Source organism: Haplochromis burtoni, unplaced genomic scaffold, assembly GCF_018398535.1.
Source record: "Haplochromis burtoni strain Fernald_Lab_line unplaced genomic scaffold, NCSU_Asbu1 Contig_582, whole genome shotgun sequence".
Lineage (NCBI taxonomy): Eukaryota > Metazoa > Chordata > Actinopteri > Cichliformes > Cichlidae > Haplochromis > Haplochromis burtoni.
In genome coordinates, this window is record NW_024582943.1 from 41,194 (window position 1) to 56,834 (window position 15,641).

Sequence of the window (15,641 nt, forward strand, 5' to 3'; positions counted from 1 at the left end):
ACTCCAACTGTATTTTATACAGTTACCTTTTACCTCATTACTCCACACCATTTTTCATAATGTACTATTTTTCAAACTAATATATCTACTAAAATATCTACTCTTGTAATAGCTTCCTTAGCCAGCTTATCTGCTCTTTTGTTACGCTAAATACATACATCCATGAGTCCACATTATTGCTATATTTTTGTTTTTTTCACACAATGTTCTGGCGATTAGTTGTACTTCATATTTCAATGCTCAACAATGCTGACAATGAATCACTACATAATATTAATTTCGTAATTCTACTATCTTCCACGCACTCAATAATATGGCACATAATTCTACACCACATATACTAAAAACGAAATTGATGTTCTTTTTTGAAATCTTGATATTTTATTTTATAATTCAGGAGCCACTACTGCTACACCAGTTGTTTCAGTTTTTGGCTCTTTCGATCCATCTGTATAAATCTGCAAGTAATCACTCTACTTCATCTCTACTCTGTTATAAAATTCTTAACAAATATCTGTTATATTTCTTCTCTTTTTAATATCTGATGTCTACAGTTGTGTATTTCCATGGGTCCTAATTCTTTGCTATATACTTGAAATACTCTACCAACCCACCCAAAACTATTTTTTAATCCTTTCATTTTTCCAAAGCACTTTCTTAACAGGATGACGTTTATTATGAGCTTTCAGGTGTATCCAATAATTAACCATTAACCACTGTCCCCTGATCCGACTTGTAAAGCAGGCTGATTGGCTCTTGGGTCTGTGCGCCTTGTCTACGTCAGTGACGCAGACGCTGGTTCTGCTTTTGTTTTTTTGTTTGTTTTTAAAGCTTATTTATCACATTCATGTTAAATACGTAAACTTTAATCCACTGATAAAGACAAACCGGGGGAAGACACATTTTCTTTCGATTCAACCTTTTTTGTCTATAGTTATGACGCGATAGAAAAGGTGGGAGGGCCGACAGGAAGAAGAGAGTGGAAACATAATTCAGTTGGTAGACGCCTGTATTGAAGGGCTCTGCTGAACCGGAGGACCTGTTGTTCTCTGTACTCGGCTTAATGAAATTACTACAGCATACGTTTGATAATAAGGAACTCGCGCTTCCAGCTGTCATTGTGCGCAGGTCAGGTTGTCAGAGGAATCATTGAAGTCAGGTTGGTAGCGCCACTTACGTTTCTGTGACGAACTCATATGTTCTTTAATATGTTGTTTAATATGTAAAGAAAGAGAACGCATTTGTGTCCTCGGTGCACTTAAACGATCTTGGTAGGCTAACTTGATGAATTGAAAGACTAGCACAAGAGTGAAAGACAGTTCAACCAATGGGTTAAGAGGTTCAATGCTACTGTGATTTTGTGGCCAGTGGTATTGAAGGGAGGGCGGGTCTGCAAGTCAAACTACCGTGCTGGCTGGAACTTCCAGCGTTGATGTTTACAACAGTGTAATGGAAGTTGTTTATGTAAAACAGCTGACGTTTGACCGGCCTTCAGACTAGCCGCTGTCTCCTTGCTGTTGGCACGCAGGTACCGAACAAGCCAAATTTGAAGCTAGTTAGCAGCAAGTGTGCTCTGTGGATCTGACAGTGTCTGCTAAATGTAGGCCTGTGTCGGTGATCGTTATTTATTCTGAAGCAGTTAGAGTGCTGTCAGATTCTGGTGGCTGCGTAGGCTTTTTCATACATGAAACGGGACACAGCGGCTCATTACTTTGCTTCAGTCTTAACCCTTATAATCTCGCTTTTTTTAATAACCAGGTTTGATCTAAAAAGTATGACCCCTGTTCATAAAGTAAATGGTCAAGTGTTGCCTCGAACAGTGCTCACTGTATACATCCATTGATCATGTATTTAATGTCATGTCAAAGTATGCAAAGAAGAAACATGCCTGTACAAAAAAGATGTAGTCTACTACTTTATTTTTCACACAGGTAAGTGGAGCATATGTAGCATATTCCTTTATATCATCTAAGTGTCTCCCTCCTGTTACAGATGGGTCAGGCACTGTGGAGGCTGCCTCCCAGACAACAGCAGCAGCTTCAGGAAGAGCTCGCTGATCGACTGGCTGAGAGAGGAGGGGGACGACAGGAGCAAGGTACTCTGCTTCAGAGCAGGAAACAGAATTGACTCGGAAATGATGGAAATTCTATATTTCACTGAAAGTTTGAAACTGAAACGTTCTGGTGTAATTTATATAAATATTCCCGGTGTTAGACTGCAATCCAGGGTGCGGCGTCATTTATAGATGTAGCCAAGTTCTCTGAATAATATAATTTAAATTACTATCTCTTATTTGTAATAGTTTTATATGTGAAGATAATGAATCAAAAATATACATTTTCTTCCGCTCAGTCCAGGGTCATGGGGTGGGGAGGCTGTCACAGCTGTAACAGGGGAAGAGCAGGGGCACACCCTGCACATGTCACTGATCTGTCAAGGCTAACACAGACAGATAACCTGTCACACTCATGGCCGATTTAAATTCACTAATTACACGTCTTTCGAGTGTGGCCAGAGAGGGGAGAGACTCCACACAGAAAGGGCTCCTGGATTCAAACCAACGACTTTCTTCCTGTGAAGTGATGGTGCTAACCACCACACCGCTGGGCAGCCCTAAATTCAGCATATATTCAGCATATATTTATTTATTCCTAAATCTGTATATATTATTAAGCATTAATGAGTTTCTTATGCCATGTACAATAATTACACATGCTGTCATTTGAACTGACAGCTAACTGGATTTATCCTCTCCTCTTTAGGTTTATTTTTAACTTTTGGCAGTTTCTACCAAATCCACTGAAAAAAATTAACCAGTGGTGAAGCTTAGAGTCAGAAAATGATTCATTTTTCTCCTCGAGGTGAATTTCAATGTCTGCGACTGAATAGAAAAACATTTTCTTCTTTACCCAGGGAGAGATGCAGGCTCCCAGAAAAGAGCTCCACAGCACTGCTATCGGCCTGACATCTATCATCTGCTGAGAACACGCAGTGGCGGTATAAACATACAAACACACACGATGCAATCTGTATTAACAATTCATGCCTGTCGGGAATCCAAACATCTGCGACCATGTCCCCAGGGAGAAAAAAGTCCTTCATTCTCGTTTACTTACATTTGGGCTTCACTTCTCTTCACTTTCACTATGAAATAATCCACTCGGTGAGATCATGTGAGATAAGGATTTCTAAACTAAAACAAGGAAATAGGTTTCTGTAGCATCCCGTCCTTTGAGGCTCCATTTTTGTTTGTGTGTTTGTTACATTGTCCATTCCACACATCAGTCAGGTCCCCCTCTGACATGATCGTGCTTGGGTAAAAGACTTGTGATGCACATGTACTAACTTGTTATGTTGTAAACTGTTTGGAAGAGGGACAGCTTTATTGAATAAAACCATGCTGATCGCATCTTGCAGACATCTGCTCTGTCAGTTGATTGCACCACTTGATAAACCTAACTAAACAAGAAACAATCAAACAGTGTCAGTAACTACAGCTTGTTGCTCCAACATAAACTAATCAAAGTCTATTGGCAGCAACCAAACAACCCAATGACATCATACTCTGTACTAAACATGTAACTTTAGACACTTATTTCTTAAAGCCAACTTGACATATAATGTTAAATCGATGCCTTTATTAATGTAGTGTTTCATCTCCACTTCAGTACTGTTTAGTTGCTTCTTTTAACATTTTGTACATAATCAGAATAGCTATAGTTAATAGGCTATTACTTTTGATTCATATGCAGGACGTTAAACCTAAGAAAGAGATAAATACTTTCATCCAACTTGATTATTAGCCACACAGAAAGGCTCCATCTGGGGTTTCAACCTGGATCTTGCCATTAGGTGAGGCTGGTGGGCTGTACCTATTCTATTGTAGGAAAGGATTGTATGCTGTCCGAAGGTTTCCAAGAAATTTGGGTGTAATTAGTGAGAGGCATAGCTGTTTGGCCATGAGTTCTGCCATGAGTTCTGCTTAGTAAATGAGTTTTTTGACAATAAACTGGACTGGGCTAAAAACACCACAGCACTTTACAGGAAGGGCCAGAGTCGTCTCTATTTTTTGAGGCGACTGAGGTCCTTCAACATCTGCCAGAAAATGCTGCAGGATTTTCTATGAGTCTGTTGTGGCCAGTGCGATCCTCTATGCTGTTGCATGCTGGGGGAGCAGGCTGAGGGTCGCAGATGCCAACAGACTTAATAAACTAATCCGTAAGGCCAGCAATGTTGTGGGGATGGAGCTGGACTCCCTCAAGGTGGTGTCGGAGAGGCGGATGCTGTCCAAGATAAAGACTATGTTGGATAACACCTCCCACCCACTCCATGACATGCTGGTCAGTCACAGGAGCACGTTCAGTGAGAGACTGAGATTACCCATGATGCACCACTGAACGACACAGGAAATCTTTCCTGCCTGTGGCCATCTCCCTGTACAACGCATCCACCTAACACACTGTTTGCTGCTACAGCTACACATGTTTCTTTTCCAGCTATTTATTTATGAGTGACTTATGTATGTATGTGTATATATGTATATATTGTACTATTCTTAGTTAGTGTATTGTCTGTCTTGTCTTAATGTTGGTTTATAATGGAGCACTGTAACAAAAAATAATTTCCCCCAGGGATCAATAAAGTGTTCTGATTCTGATTTTTAGCATGTACTTAAAATCAGGACAAAGTACGCGTACAGTGCTTCAAGTCAGTTTGCATTTTGAAGTCCTGGTACTGGGGTCTCTTAGTTGGCCCCGAGGTCTGAACACACTGCAGCTTAAGAAAATGTATGCAAATCGAAAAACAGAGCAAATTATGCAAACGTCTTCATCCATTTCACAGCTCATATGTTCTAAAAGCACGCAGTGCAACCAAATACAGAAAAATGCTACAACTAAATCTGAATACGTCTGTCTATTTTGTCTCTCCTGTTTTGGTAGGTAAGGAACCTCATGGTTTTATAGACTTGGAGATGCTGCCACCTGAACTGGGCATCACCATACTGTCATACCTGAATGCTACTGATCTGTGCCTGGCTGGATGTGTGTGGCAGGGTCTGGGAAATGATGAATATCTTTGGCAGGGGTAAGCCACTTCACCTCGGTTTTTTCTTGTGCTAATTACATTTTTAATAGAAGTGTTAAAAATGTCTATGTTGTTTGTTTTTTTTAATAATCCATGTCAATTCCTCCAGGCTATGTAAGTCCACTTGGGGCCACTGCTCCATCTACAACAGAAGGCTTCCTGCTGGTTTCTCATATAGAAGACTATACCTACAGCTAGATGAAGGCAGCCTGACATTCAATGCTAACCCACAGGAGGTAATATATAAAGTTACACCCACGATCTGTAGTAGAGACGCATCAACTGTGAATATTTCTTTTGTTTCCATCAAATCTCCTGCCAGCCAATATGTTAGTTTTTCCAGGATTTCAGTGTAAGAACAAAATAACTTAATCCCCGTCCTTCACCTGACCTAATGATTTAGTCAAAGGGTCAGTATTGGTTGATGCGCACATCTGGATTTGGGGCATCTGCAGTCTGTTGTCTAAACCTTCAGTGATAACAGTTGATACAGTTATACACTGGAGGAAATAAGTATTTGATCCCCTGCTGAATTTGTAGGTTTGCTCACTTACAAATAAATGAACAGCATCTGTGTGAAGGGAAGCCAATGCAGGAGAAATATTTATCTCTCTTTCTGGTCCCTGTCAGTACTCCTGCTGGAACATTTTGGATCAATTGAAGGCTTTTCAAGGAGCTTTTAGTTTTTAGCAATAAATGCATGAACTAGTTTTTCAGCGTCACTCTGAGACAGGATATTTCTAACTTTAGAGATGTTGCACAAATGGAAGAAAGCAGTCTTACATATTTGTTTAATATGTGCGTTGAAGGACATGTCCTGGTCAAAAATGACTCCAAGGTTCCTCACAGTGTTACTGGAGGCCAAGGTAATGCCATCCAGAGTAAGAATCTGGTTAGATACCATATTTCTAAGCCTTTCAGGGCCGAGTACAATAACCTCAGTTTGATCTGAATTAAGAAGCAGAAAGTTAGCGGCCATCCAGGTCTTTATGTCTTTAAGACATTCCTGCAGTTTAACTCATTGGTGTGTGTTATCTGGCTTCATGGACAGATAGAGCTGGGTGTCATCTGCATAGCAGTGAAAATGTATGCTATGTCTTCTAATGATGCTGCCTAAGGGAAGCATGTATAATGTAAACAGAATTGGTCCTAGCACTGAACCCTGTGGAACTCCATAATTAACCTCAGTGTGTGAAGAGGACTCTCCATTTACATGCACAAACTGGAGTCTATTAGATAGATATGATACAAACCACTGCAGTGCAGTACCTGTAATACCTACAGCATGTTCTAATCGCTCTAATAGGATATTATGGTCGACAGTATCGAACGCTGCACTGAGGTCTAGCAGGACAAGCACAGAGATGAGTCCACTGTCAGAGGCCATAAGAAGATCATTTGTAACCTTCACTAAAGCTGTTTCTGTGCTGAGCTCTGAAACCTGACTGAAACTCTTCAAATAAACCTCTGCAGATGATCTGTTAGCTGTTTGACAACTACTCTTTCAAGGATGTTTGATATGAAAGGAGACTGACTTATAATTGGTGATGGCTAAAAAGTGGCTAAAAGTGATGGCTTTTTAACTACAGCCAGCTCGAAGGCCTGTGGTACATAACCAATTGAGTCGATAGGTTGATCCTATTTAAGATTGAAGCATTAATTAATGGCAGGACTTCTTTGAGCAGTTTTGTAGGAATGGGGTCTAAAAGACACGTTGATGGTTTGGAGGAAGTAATTATTGAAGTTAACTCAGAAAGAAAAATCTCTAAATAAATATCAATGGTGCTGAAAATAGCTGTAGATAATGTTACATCTGTGAGATGATTATGGGTAATTTTTTCTCGAATGGTCAAAATTGAGTTTGCGTTGTCAAACAGGGGTGGACAAGGCTAAGCATCAGGCTTTGAAATGAATGAAAACTCTGTTTAGGTCTTTGGTTGATCAACAAGCTAGAGTGGGAGATTGCTAGCATAACAAAATAAACTAGCAACCTGACTGCTCATCAGTTTGGTAACTCTTGTAGTTCAGCAGCGCAAATGACGGCGCTGGGCTGGGGTCAGCATTTACTCAACGTTAGTGTCATTGTGGGTTATTGGCTAGCTTAGCTTTAGCATGCTGTCTGTGCAGGTGCATGTTGTGTTAGCAACATTGTGCTGTTGTTTCTGTCCTCAAGTAGTCTCTACTTTACCATTGCGCTCGTGTCCCTTTGTGCAAAAAAAATAAAAGTAATGTCCGTATCCACACTATAAACTGTGCCACTATTTTCCTTTCCCCGACACACGAACTGAAATCAGCTAATCGTAGTGAGAGTGCAAGAACCGATAAGCAGAATCAATACGCAGGCAGACTGACAATTCCAAGGAATTGGACTACCACTTGCACTACTTCTCGATGTCCATCCCTAGTCAGAGGATGTCATGGACAAGGTTGTAGACGTGCACAAGCCCTACACTGGGCTACAAGCCCATCAGCAAAAAGCTCATTGAGAAGGTGACAACTGTTGGTGCGGTTGTTTAGATATAGCAAAAATATAAAATGACCATCTTTGGTATGGAGCTTCCTTCAAGATCTTACCTCATGGAGAGAGGATGATCGTAAGAAAAGTCGTGGGTCGACCCAAAACTGAAAGTAGTTAGGGCCACAGTCACCAAGAACACCACTGGTAACACAGTGCGCTGTGATTACTTAAATGTTACTTGCGACGCCTCAAAGGTCTGTTCAAAAAGGCACATGTGCTAGCCCGTCATAAGTTTGCCAGTGACCTTTCAATTTAATTCAGTTTTATTTATATTAAAATATCACAACATCAGTCACCTCTAGGCAGTTTGTATTGTAAGGTAGAGGGTGTACAACAATAATACAACAATAATAAATAATAATAAGTAATAAAGTATGATCCAGAGAATGCCATCCCCACAGTCAAGCACAGGGGCAAGCTGTCGTTACACTGTCACCACGCCCATATAATGTGTATATAGTGTTTTGTAGATTGGGAGACGCTGCCGCTCACAGTAAAAGAATTTGTCGGCTACAACTTGTAGTTTTCTCTTGGGAAGCATTTGTTTTAGAGCTGCCTCTCTGTTCGGCGGGCTCTCTGTGTCTGACCCTGAGATGCAGACGTCCCCTTTCCCTGAGTCGCTGAGTCAGTGTCTAGATTCTAACTTTAGTCCTACAAGTCTTTGCTATTTCAGAGCATCATTTTCCTCTTTGTGTTTGTGTTTGTAGGGTATCAGTTACTTCATGTCCAAAGGTATACTAGTGGATCACCCCACTGAGCTGGCAAAGTTTATTTTCTACACCAGACGGCTCAACTGGAAGATGCTAAGGATTTATCTGGATGAGAGGTTAACACACACACACACACACACACACACACACACACACACACACACACACACACACACACACACACACACACACACACACACACACCACTCTTCACTTGACATTCACAACAGTTTGTTAAGCTGAAAGGTTGACACTTGGTCCATGAATGTTTAGAGACAGTCACATCATAATAGATTAGTTTGCAGTCCAGTGTGATGGTGCTCAGAGGGAAAACGTTAACCTACTGTGTCCAAATACATTTGGTCCTAACTATCCCCAAATATATAAATATGCCTTTACTGCTAACTATTAAATGTATTTTCATGTTAGTATAGATATTTTAATCTTTGTCTGGAACAAGTCTCTCTTGTAAATGACAAATTGAATCTCAGTGGGATAAATAAAGGTTAAATAAATAAAGATAGTATCTGTATGCTATTCTGTGACTGCAGCTTGTGTGACTGTATGTTTCTGTGTGGGCAGACGGGATGTCCTGGATGAGTTGGTGAAGCTCCATAACTTCAGTAACCAGTTTCTCCCCAATGCTCTGAGGGATTTCTTCAGACACATCCATGCGCCCGAGGAGAGAGGAGAATATCTGGAAACCCTTATTACCAAGTTCAGCCACAGGTTTTGTACCTGTAACCCTGGGCTTGTTCGAGAGCTGGGCCTCAGTCCTGGTTAGTACTTAGTGTTCCTGCTTTAAGTACAGGAGTTAACTTAAGTGTCACCAGTGTATCTGGGCCTCGAGATGGCTCTTTGATAGAAGATAGTCTTCTTCCTCTTCAGCTGCTTCCTTTAGGGCTTGTCACATAGGATCATTTCACCGTATCCCTCGCATCCTCCTCTGTCCAACCAAGCCCGTGCATGTCCTCTCCTCTGTGGGCCTCCTCTTTTCTTCATGTCTGACAGCTCCAAATTCAACATCCTTTGTCCAATGTGTCCACTATCCCCTCTCTAAACATGCCCAAAACCATCTAATCCTTGCTTCTCTGAATTCCTCTCCAAACCATTCATCATAGCAGGTCTCACTATCATCTTGTAAACCTTCCTTTTGTCACAAATCACCCTGACGTCCATCTCCACCCACTCCACCCTGCGTGCACTTGTTTACCTTTCTTGTGCGTCGTGTTAAACTGTTGACCCAGCATATTTAAATTCATCCCCTTTCACTCTTTCTGCTCTGTGTTCACCATAGCACCCGCCTGCCTCTCACACACACAAGTGTATTCTGTCTTGCTCCTGCATAGCTCCACTGTTGCAAGCTCTCTTTCACCTGCTCTCATCTGCAAACATCAAAGTCCATGGAGACTCCTGCCTGACCTTATTTGCCAACTTGTCCATCACCATAGCAAACAAGAAGGGGCTCGGAGCTGATCCCTGATTTAATTCCACAACCACCTGGAATCCATCTGTCACTCCGACCGCACACCTCACCACTGTCTCACTTCCTTACTATCCTTCCCCAGCTGTTTATGCTTCTGATTTTCTGACTTCCTCATACACATTTCCTAGCAGCTCCATTTGACCCTCTCAAAGAACATCTCATTTGCATCTGTAGAGCTCTTTCTTGGCATGAAGATGGCTCACCAGCTTTATCCCTCTGTAGTTGCTGCACATCACTCTTGTTTTGGAAACACTGTACCAGTACCCTTCCTCAGCCATCCTTTGTTAAATAGTCTGATCAAAAACTCCTCCAAAATAAGACACGGTACGTCATTTGAACGACCTGCCTTTCCACTCTTCATCTGCTTCATAGCGGCCCTGATTTTGTCGCATTCACTCTGTCCTCCATCCGCCCTCCTCTCTCTCATTTTCTGTGTTCATCATCTCCTTAAAGTACTCCTTTTATCTACTCAACACACTATCTTTACCTGTTAGCACATAGCCACTGCTATCCTTAATCTGCTGCACATCTTTTCCATCTTAATAATCTCTCTGCCTTGTCAGTCCAAGTCCTTTCATAATGTCCACCCTCACACACAACTCTCTGTAAAACCTTTTCTGTGGTGCTAGCATTAAAGAGATGCCCAGCAAACACTAAGATGCTAACATTCGTGGATATTTTGTTTTTGCCAGAACTGTTAAACTGATGTTGTCATTGACAGCGAACCGTCTTGTATTTGATTTCTGAAACAGATAAATGATAATAGGAGTAAAACTGGAAGCTTCAGTTTTTCGGATTCAGAAATGTCGAGGGAGTGTGATTTTCATCGTCCTGCTGTAGTAACAACAAACTGTAGTATGCAGACATGACATGAAAACCTCATTCACTGCCACATAATAAGGATGTCAGAAGGTTTTATTCTTTCCCTGCATTTACCAAAGGCTTTGTTAATGTCAGCAGAACATAGAGAAACCAATGCCTCTCTGGATTATTGCTAACTCGTCTGAACTGCTTGTGTGGTTAGGAATTGTAGCAGGATCATTCTGACACTTTAGAGCCCAAGACTAGAGAGGGATGGATTACTGCCTTTTCATGGAATTGGTAATCTAACCACCTGTCTCCTCTGGAAAGTCTTGGAAACAAGAATGCTCTAGAGCTATTTAGTAGTAGAAATCACTCAGATTTACGAGTTTTTCCACTTTCTGTTCCTCTCTCCAATTCCAATCTGGTGCCTTCTCTCTGCAGATGCTGTGTATGTGCTGTGCTACAGCCTTATCTTGCTCTCCATCGACCTCACCAGCCCACACGTGAAAAACAAAATGTCCAAGAGGGAGTTTATCAGGAACACACGACGAGCAGCGCACAATGTTTCGGATGACTTCGTAGGCCACCTCTACGATAACATATACCTGATCGGCCACGTTGCTGCGTAGCTCCAACTGTCAGCTGACCGTACTGCACTGAAAAAATAAGAACCGGCCTCGTGTCTAAAAGTATGGATCACCACAGAAATGGAGTCGAACAACTTTTCACATCTTACGAGGAATACGACGGCTAAGTCTTACTGGAAAGATCAGAAACAAATAAAATTGTCACTCCACTGCGAGAGACGCTGCGCTACCAAAAAATTAATGTTGACATGTGAAAGAACCTAATTTCTTTAAAACCCAGTCACTGCAGAGGAGGAGATTTGAAGCAGAGCCACGAAGACACTGCACTGATTGAAAGGGACTACTGACTGATGGTGGAGGAAGAGCAGGAAAAGCTTCGTCTTCAGTCTGTTTTCAGATGTCAGGGTAATTCTGCTGATTCCGTTTAGCTAAGCGCTGCTCGTCTCTCAGCTGCAGGACGAAGCCTGGCTCACTCTTGTTGGTAGTGACACACGAAATTAAATGGAGCTAACACAGTATCAAACATACCATCAGTTTAATAAGAATATTAATTGTTAAGCAGTTGAGCCCATGCTATAAACAGTAGGCTTGATCAGCCGTATGGACACTATGGCTAGTAGATCAGTTGGAGACTGTTTTTGAAACTGCTTTGCTGAATAAGCCTAAATATGTCTCAAAACCCTCCGAACTATAATTTAACCACTGGGCTCTCATCCTGAGGCATAAGAGTCAGTACACATGAACACTAAACGATGCCATGTAACAGGGTTTTACCTGCAGTATCTGTAACAAACACAAGTTATGGAGACTATAATACTACTGTGGCAACGCTGAAGTCAAACAGAGGATTCCTGCTGCAAGTCGGAAAGATTTTCTAATTATATTAATGAAAGAAAATTGAGACACTCTACATCCAGATGTAGTTTAAAATGAATGTGTGAGAATCTTGTTGTTGCAGGAGGGCTGCTGTTGTAAATTTTAAATATTGCAAATTGCAATACAGTTGATTGTTAGTAACAGCTAATAAACATGCATATCTTTAGTTACTTTTAGTTGAAAGTGAGTATGTGATTTAAGAAAACGTGTCATAGCAGTGGCTTGGTGGTGATGGAGATGGATGCTTATTAAGAGAAAAATAGCTCAAATCAAGTGTAGAAGGAGATAATGTTAGCCAAGAAAAGAGGAGTTTTATTGGGTCTTTGTCTCCTGAACAGGGGTGGATGCCAGAACTCTGTAAATACCATTTATAACAGAGTATAAATATGATTTAGGGCGTTCATAAAACTGTGTCCTGAACAGAGTTTAGCCCAACGGCTACAGTTTAGTTTTATTTCCTGAACAAAAAAGTCTTCCACTTTGTTCTGTGACATTAATCACATGTAGTGTAATTCTGTTTTACAGTAACACCACAACCCCTGCAAAAGCAGTCCCGTGCTTTCAGAGGTCGGTGAGAGTGAGTCGATGCTCTCAAGTTTTATTTAGCTTTCTATTTATACTAACTAGCTGCACGGTGTCTGAGCTGTTATTGATGGATTTGTAAGGTAACACTACAATAGGGAGGACATGGATTGATTGTGGATACAGATACTCATTCTACTTTTTACTAAAAGTAAAGTTTTAATCAGGTGACCTGAACCATCTTGTAGATGTGCTGCAATATGCTTCGGGTGCTGGGGGGCTTCCCATGATGCACGGAGCACTTCTTCTTCACTCACCTCTCTGTATTTAATTATGAGCAGTGATTAAACTCTGGTTCTCTCCTGTAGCGTGCTTCCTGTCTCTCTCTGCTCTCTCTTCTTCTCTTTATTCCCCACCACAATACTCACTCTGTGCTCGTAGCTTCTAACAGCGAGTGCCAACAGCCAGAATGTAGCTGCAGCTAAAGGGATCACAGCGTTCACTTAATGTAACCATAGCAACAACACATTTTCTGTGGTTTAATTAAGGGTTTGATTTTATTTGATCGCAGTGGGGGTATTGTAAAACAGTCAAAAGATACTGGTTCTGTTTTCTGTCCAACTCATTCTCTTCTTTAGATCATTATCACTCAGACATTTGACACGAATGTTTAAATTATGAAATCTTTATTGTTGTTTTTTTTCTGTGTTCTTATGCTATGAAAGTCAAAATGCACTGAGAACTTGTTCCAAGGATGTGTCTTTATTTTCCTGACGAGTTTCAACCAAGGGAGAAACTTGTGGCAATCCCTCAGAGCAAGCGAGACAAGCAATGCTCCTCTTGTCTAAATTAAAACGTACGAAAGTAAAGCGATCTCTCTCCTTTAATATCAGACGTGCTGTCGTGAATCCTTATGTTACGCTAGCGTTCTCTGTGTCCATCTCGTTAACAACGACTGAAGCTGTGCAAAGCTGAGATGCCGGCAGCTGCTTTTCTGGTGAATTGCACATGCACAGCTAAATGCACTGAGATCAGTTACAACCTGTGCTTGGTGTGAAACTCAGCTAGCATTACCAAGTAAATGACATTAAGTGATTTATCAAAGTCACAGATGAGTTGCCACCTTAGCAGGCGTATAACAGAGTAGATGGAGTATGGAAAAGTATTTAATAACTTAAAAGTAAACCTCTTAATTCAGCAGATTTTAAAATTATTATTCATAAATTTTACCTTTAAAGATTTATTTTTTTCCAGCGATACGTGAACCAATCATGAACCAGACACACATTGGGTTGTCAGACGTAGACTAATAGAAACCAAAAACCCAACAAACACTTACACAGCTATGAAAAACCTGATGGGGATCAGATAGGAGCAATGCTCCACGTTCTCAAGCTTTCTAATCGAGCAGCAAGCTGTCTGCAACTCATTGGCATTAAGAATAAATGAGAGAAGGGCGAGAGCATGATAATGGGACTGACAATAAAAAATGCAACAGGACAGTGAGTGTACAAAGGTCACGTGCAACACGTCTTTGTGTATAAACACTGGTGAGAACCAGAAAAGGTTAGGTTTAGATTCTGCAAGGTCGTCATTTTCTGTTAAGCAAAGCTCAGGCTTCAGTTAAAGTTAACCTTAGGATATGTGGTTGTTAAGGTCATGACTCATTACACCGGCTTCTTCCTCAAACTCAAAAATAACTGGAGTGTGTAAGAGTGTCCGTATTTGAGGTAAAACATTCAATCTCGACTCCAGATACTTGATGTGTGTGATTCAGAGACAGACGTAGAACAACCTGTCCCCTGCTGCGATTTGTTTTATGCATTGCAAATGATTAAAGATCGGGGGCTACAGACACATTCCCATCCATACATACATGTAGGCACACTTACTGCTGTGCATGTGTGACTATATTCATACAGTGCCAACACAACTGATTGCTAAAAGAAGGAACTTAATGTTGTCGTCAGCTGTGTTACTACTGGAAATGCTTGAAAATTGGACCCTTTTTAAAATGTGGATAATACAGCATTTAATTTACAGAGAGAATGAATTAGGAATTTGCACTATTTTTCATGAAATGAGTGTTTCAGTAATATGTCACTGAAAACACAAATGTACCCACATCAGCTGTAATATAAGCACATGGTTGTCTTGAACAGATGCGTATGACACTCTAAATTATTTTGCTTAAAGCCATGTTTACTTATTTTCGTATTACATGAGGCACTGAGTTTGTCAGACTCCAGTTATAGATTATACCTTTAGAAGGAAAGACGTGTACAGATGATGTCAGATAATGTGACATCGTGTGGCGTAACGGCTCCGCTTTTGCTGATGATTTAGACCCAAACGTGTCTCGAGGCTTCGAAACGATCTGAAACTCAACTCCGTGGTGACATCTGCTGGCCAGTTTGGCTATCGCCACATCATGATTATGCTGTCCGGTGAAACGATGAGGCAGACAAGCCCAGTGCAGACTGTAATGATCAGTGTGGTTCATCAAGTATCTCCCTCTGTTAATATTTGTGTTGATCACAAGAAATGAATTCATAAAGTAAAACATACAAGACTGTTGTGTTTACTGTAATAAGCACACAGGTTTCCAGCTGTTTACGGCTTCGTTTTTTGCTCACAGCTCTCAAACTTTTGTTTTTTTATTACTTTTAAGTTTTCTGGGAGTTCCTGTCATCAGGTTTGTTCTACACACTCTCAAGCAAAGCTACAAGCTGGCGTAGTGTGACTTCTTAATTATTTGCATAAATATACACACTACCAGTCAAACGTTTGGACACAGCTTCTCGTTCAGTGTTTTTTCTGTATTTTTGTGTAGATACAAACTGAAAACATCACATATATGAAGCAAGAAGCATCTTGAGGCGACTTTTGTTGTGATGTGGCGCTATATAAATAAAACTGAATTGAAGATGGGATTATATGGGATTATAAAGATAATATATAACTCTAAATCTGTTTTATATTTTAGATTCCTCAAAGTAGCCACTATTTGTTTTTCAATGAGCTTCATGATGTACCTGAAATAGTTTCACTTC

The 15,641-nt window shown here is 40.8% G+C and overlaps 1 protein-coding gene across 2 annotated transcripts; it reads left to right on the forward strand.

The window, feature by feature from the left end:
- The first annotated feature begins 771 nt into the window (after nt 1–771).
- On the forward strand, nt 772–13,504 carry fbxo8 (F-box protein 8). Of its 2 annotated transcripts, none has more exons than XM_005948184.3 (8): nt 772–1,159; nt 1,993–2,095; nt 2,914–2,997; nt 4,941–5,085; nt 5,195–5,321; nt 8,311–8,429; nt 8,896–9,092; nt 11,045–13,504. In XM_005948184.3, exons 2-8 carry the CDS (start codon nt 1,993–1,995, stop codon nt 11,230–11,232), a joined length of 963 nt encoding a protein of 320 aa, XP_005948246.1. In that variant the 5' UTR covers nt 772–1,159; the 3' UTR covers nt 11,233–13,504. The 2 variants fall into 2 exon arrangements, with proteins under 2 accessions (XP_005948246.1, XP_005948247.1); XM_005948185.3 differs by lacking the exon at nt 772–1,159 and adding an exon at nt 1,180–1,528.
- The last annotated feature ends 2,137 nt before the right edge of the window (nt 13,505–15,641 follow it).